Source organism: Morone saxatilis, unplaced genomic scaffold, assembly GCF_004916995.1.
Source record: "Morone saxatilis isolate NCDOM2014 unplaced genomic scaffold, NCSU_SB_2.0 Contig9, whole genome shotgun sequence".
NCBI classification, from domain to species: Eukaryota; Metazoa; Chordata; class Actinopteri; family Moronidae; genus Morone; species Morone saxatilis.
The window spans coordinates 911,127-916,720 of NW_023340268.1; the positions used below are offsets into that span (position 1 = coordinate 911,127).

At 43.4% G+C, this 5,594-nt stretch overlaps 2 protein-coding genes across 2 annotated transcripts in view; one reads left to right on the top strand and one right to left on the bottom strand.

Annotated features, from left to right (window-relative positions):
• The window catches only part of rps18 (ribosomal protein S18), a gene marked incomplete in the record, with an annotated part of 2,287 nt that extends 1,188 nt beyond the window's left edge, over positions 1–1,099 (top strand). Inside the window, 2 exon segments of the mRNA XM_035680840.1 lie at positions 549–640; positions 980–1,099. Coding sequence (XP_035536733.1) covers positions 549–640; positions 980–1,055 — 168 coding nt within the window.
• A 227-nt stretch (positions 1,100–1,326) lies between these two features.
• On the bottom strand, positions 1,327–4,649 carry LOC118342347 (E3 ubiquitin-protein ligase RING2-A-like; the record flags this gene model as incomplete). Its single annotated transcript, XM_035680839.1, is given in 3 exon segments — positions 1,327–3,397; positions 4,208–4,427; positions 4,554–4,649. Coding segments are annotated over 3 exon segments (511 nt in total), but the record flags the coding sequence as incomplete, so codon positions are not given.
• Between the last annotated feature and the right edge of the window lie 945 nt (positions 4,650–5,594).

The following is a 5,594-nucleotide window of genomic DNA, read 5'->3' on the forward strand; positions in this document are numbered from 1 at the left end:
CCGTCTGTCCGCACCGAGACACACGAGACACACCGTCTGTCCGCACCGAGACAGAACAGCATCTGTCCTCTGGGGACAAAGTACTCTGTCTCTAACGATCCATTAATGAACATCAGCTGATTGCTTCCAATCAATGGTTATCATATCGGCCTTTAGACGTCTGAGCCGTCAGAAGAGCCGGTGAACACAGAGACTTTAGAGACCCTCAAACTCAGACTGTCTAATAAGATAAATACCAACGGGACTGCTGCTGGGACACAGTGGACTGAATGTGTCTGTCCTTCAGATTGTGACTGTTTAGAGGCTCAGTGCTGTCAGAACCACCAGAGAGGTTCAGAGTGGGAACCCTGAACCTGAATGTAAAGGACGATGAGCTGCTGTCAGTGTCCACCTTTACACGGTAACAGTCCCTGTTAGTGCTTCTGGTCCTCAGTCAGTTCAGAGGACAGGAGAAAGTCCTATAAAGTCTTATATATTATATGTTCTGTGGCGGTTTGTCGTTGGTGTGAACTAACAAACGTCTCCGCTGTCTCTGCGTCTCGCTCCAGGTCCTCGCCAACGGTCTGGACAACAAGCTGAGAGAAGATCTGGAGAGGCTGAAGAAGATCAGGGCTCATCGTGGTCTCAGGCACTTCTGGGGGTAAGATCTGATCCAGAGTCTGTTGGTCCTCTTCACCACAGAGCACTTACATCTTTAAACACTTACATTAATCATAATGAGGCAGCAGCATCTGTCTCACATTAATCACAGACACCTGCTGTTTTCCGTTATCGTGTTTATTGTACGATGGCGTCACTTTAGTGTTTGCTGGAGGAGACTCAGTGTTCAATCTGACAGCACACAGTGGATCTTCAGGACGTTTAGTCTGATTTCTGTTAAGTTTTATATTGACGTTTCACCAACAGATGAGTTTGTTTTGTTCTTAAATTGTTACTTTCAGATGTTCTTTATTTAAACTCTCTCTCTGTTTCCTTCCAGTCTGCGTGTGCGCGGTCAGCACACCAAGACCACCGGCCGTCGCGGTCGCACCGTCGGTGTGTCCAAGAAGAAGTAAACTCCCTGCTTCCCCTCGTTTCAATAAAGCCACAGTTGATGAAATCTGTCTGTCCTCGTCGCTCTTTCACTTGGTTTCCTTCAGGCTGCTGAGAGAATCTGGTGGCATCAAACGGCCGCCAGAGAAAACACATTTAAATCAAAAGCAGTGAGTTCAGAAAACCAGAGCCAATCAAAATGTGAGACAACTAATTAAAAAAATGAACAGAATATTTCAAAATGTAGGAAACGCAAACATAATAAAATAACTTTAAAACATTTGACACCAAACATGAGATTATTGACTTTATTGTGCTGCATCGCTGACAGAAGAGTTAATTATCCAACAGAAGAAAAAGGAAATATTCATCATAAATCATTCTTAATATACAAATATTCCATAAAAACTGAGGTCAGGTAGGAAAACTTAATATGGCTGCAGGAAATATAAAGTGCATAAAGACAGAAGTGGAGCTCTCCCTGTGATTAATGCAGATTTATTAGTAATAAAACACTGTAGGAGGTAAAGAGGGTCAAACAGCTACATCTCGAGAGGCGGGAAAATAAGAACGTGTTTATTGTAAAATATAGCAGATGTATATTCACCCTGTCTTACCCCAGTGCATTCTGGGATAGGCTCTATTTCCTCCACAGCCCTTAAAGCAGAAGAAGCAGCTTGAACAAGCGACGGTGCGTTTACAGAAAGTAAGGAATGACTTTAAAGCTGAATTAAAACTATATTAATTATTCATCAGTGGCGAGACGTCCCGCACTGATCCCGTCACCACGAACGCAGCCGAGAGCTTCAGTCGTGAAATGAAAGACGGAGACGTGTCTTTATTATTCAGATTGTTTCTGCCTGAAATTAAAGACGAGTCGTGAAGTCGAACGAGATCAATAAACTGCTACGGAAGCTCATTTCTGCCAATGTGACGGGGAATAAAAAGATCCTGTAAGTAATTATAACGAGAAACTTTCTCTAAACACAGACTCAATATCACAAAGTCATTATTTTGTGATATCGAGTCTTTAAAGTTTCTCATTATAATTACTCACAGGATCTTTTTTCTCCTCAGAAATGAGCTTCTATAAACTTCAGTGAACTAAAGAGTCAGTGAAGAATAAATGTTCAGATTATTAGACTTTATTTAAAATCTTTGGTGATATTTACGGAAGCCTGTTTCTGCCGAGAGAAAATAACCTTCACGTATCGGACAGAACTTAAAATGATGAGATGCTAATTTACCCGATAATCTCAATTTTAGGCCTTAAATATGATTTTGATCCATTACAGTCTGATTTATTACCAAACGTCATTGTTTAAGAGACTCTTAATTTAATTCTTAATTTTAAATTTTATAAAAAGTCTACAGACGGTAAATAAAGCTGCCTTTGTCCTGCAGGAATATAAACTGGTCCCAAAATAAAGTAAAACAAAACAACTTATTTTCACACGTTACTTGTTTAAAGTTGTATTTTTTTTATCTTTTGAATGTGTTTTTTTGGGGAAAGATCTGTATTGATCGTGCTTTAACTACAAAACCAAGCCGATATGGAACCAATATCGATTATCCGTCACATCTTTAGTACTTTTTATTTATTTTTCTACCGTTATAGACATAAAATAGGTCTTAAATTTCATTAATAACGGTCTTAAAAAAGTCTTAAATGTAACCTGCAGAAAAAAAACCTCCCACGCAAAATTATAACTATTCTAAGAGTATCCCAGTTTAGATAGTTTGAAAATTGTTACTTAAAACGTTTAAATTTGACGACATATTTAATTGAATTTGTTATATTTCCTGTCTGAAATGTGCTTCCGTACGTATTTCCTTAATTTTACCAACTTTCCAACATTTCTATTTGTTCTTAAAAGGAATAAATAAAACTAATAAAAGTGAAACCTGCCGATCGGAGCAGCTTGAGGCCGCAGCAGCAGCAGGAGATGCACAGCTTTTAATATTTATAAGTAATAAGATAATAAAGCCAGAGGAAAGAGATCCTACTGGTCCTCCAGGTTCTGATCCCAGATCTTCAGTTCAGACGTTTACCGGCTGCTGATCTCAGGTCAGACTCTTTTGAAACGACCGTTAACGTCGGTACGTTTGGAATCGGTGAACTTCGACCTTCAGGAGGAGACGTGTGGTTGAAGCGGTGAGCGTCTCCGTCTCACGCCTCCCTCTGAGGAAGAGGAGGTGGAGGAGGAGGAGGTGGTGGTGGTGGAGGAGGAGGAGGAGACTTCTGTTGAGGCTGCGGTGCCGGTTGCTGCTGCTCCTTGGTCGGGGCGTAGTAAAGCTCCAGAGGCTTCCGGACCTTCCAGTACTTCTCGTTGACCAGCTCCAGAGTCAGAGAGCCATTCAGCGTCTGAGGGGAGACAGAGTCAGTTCACATGGAGCCGGATCCACCAGAGCTCAGACCTCAACCTACAGGGGACCTCACACAGACTGCAGACGGTTTGATTTATAGTTCATGGTTTTAAATCGTCTGTTAGATGAAACCAGATGTGGTAAAATTGTGACATTTTCTACATTAAAGAGGAGATAAATTAATCGTTCTGTTTAATTGTCTCACGTGTTCGTTAAAGGAACAGTTTGACTTAATGAAATGTGTTTGAGTTCCTGTAGAGAAACAGAAGAGGAGACTGTTCGTATGAAGCATTTTCTCCCCAAAATAATTCTTTTAACCTTTAAGCCGAGACTAAAGACTAATATTTACTATGTTAAAAGCCTCACTGATTGTTTCCTGTTAAAGGTTTTAATCTGATGTAGAAACACAACAAAATGTTTGATTCCACATAAAAATCGTGTCTTAATAAAACAGACGGAGCTGATTTTCTTCTTTAAAACATGAATGTTTTTCAGATTTGCAGTGAAACATTTGCTCTAACTCCGAAGCCCTTTCTGTCCCACTCATTTAATCTCATAGGAACACATTAGAACAGAAACACTGGACCAAGACAAACCAGCAGATCTCTTAATGGATGTAAGTCGTAACAGTAAATGTGTGTATGAAAGAGGTTAAATGTGCTAACCTTTGCTGCTGCAGAGGTGTTTACCTGGAACATAAAGAGCAACCCCAGTGACTAACTGGAGAAACCTGCGCTGCGGTGTCTGTGGACGGTAACGGGTTAAATGCTTCATCCTGTGATCGGCTGTAAGAGCGAGTCGTACTCACGGAGAACTGTCCTCCTCTCGTCATGATGTAGATGGTGTACTGTTTCTCACTGACGCTGCTCAGACTCGACCCTTCTCCACTTCCGGTCTCTCCTCCTCCTCCCTCCTCCCGTCCTCTGTCCTCCGGCTCCCCGTTGGTCTGTCCGTCCTCCAGGGCGATGCGCAGGGCGAGGTATTTAGACAGGTGGTCCACTGTGGCGTTGGCGGTCGTCTTCACAAACCTACAAAAGACGTTTGAGAATAAATCACAGGACTACGTTTCCTGTTTTTAAATTTAAACACCAGTTTTTACCAATCCCGCCACGGTTTCAGGCGTAAATCTCGGGCGCCATCCGGTCCGGCCTCACCTGGTCTGGTTGTAGTCCTGGTCGTGGACCAGCTGCGGGTGCGGTCTGAACACCAGCTCGATCTCGGAGCCCGGCCCCTCTTTGTGGCGTCTCAGCAGCGGAAGGTGTGGGGCCTGCACCTGTCCGCCTCGGGCCCCGAGCCGTCGTCGGAACGCCCGCCGGGGCGCTTGCGCTCGGCCCGGCCTCCACGAGGGCGTCTGCCGGGCGGTGAGGGGTGTGCGAGCCGGAGTCGTGAAGACCAGGTGGAGCGGGCGTCGCCGTTGTCTTCCCCGCGCGCTGAAGGTGGTGTTGTCGCTCCTCCTGAGTTGGCTTCTTCCCGGCCCCGGTGATTCCTGCAGCGAGGAAACGTGACCAAAGCAGTCCTTCTTTAACGGGAACGTTCCACATCAGACTTACTGATCATCTTTATTAAATTATTATTATGTTATTGATCTAATTATCTGTAAACCAACAGAACCCAGTGTATTCAAGAAAGGAAATCCACCAGATGTGTTCAGGTGTAAAGTCAACCAGCCCCATCAGACGTCTGCTCGGCTAAATGGTTCGAATGGAAACAGAAATCCCCTTGCCTCAAAATTATTTTCCGTAAAAATGTTTGATGATTTCACTGATTGAGTCAAATTTTCTCCAACCTGTTTGCTAACCCCAGGAGAGACAGACCCTTTAATGTTCCAATCACCGAACACCGGAGGAAGAAAACCCCATGTGTTCATATGAGGAACTTAAATCCCCCTCGAAAAGATCCCTATCTGATACGACGCTGATATCGATCTGATTACGATCTGATACGACCTGATAGGCGACCTATATATTCGACCTGAATACGAACCCTAATGATACGACCCTGATACGATCTGACGCGATCTGATAGCGACCTACAATATCGACCTGATACGATCTAATTATCGACTGATACGACCTGAATGCGATGCATGATACGATCTGATACGAACCGATATTATGACCTGTATGGCGACCCTGATAACGAATCGGAAGTAGTTTCGAGGTATCGGATTTTTGAATAATAGACTTGCAGGTCAA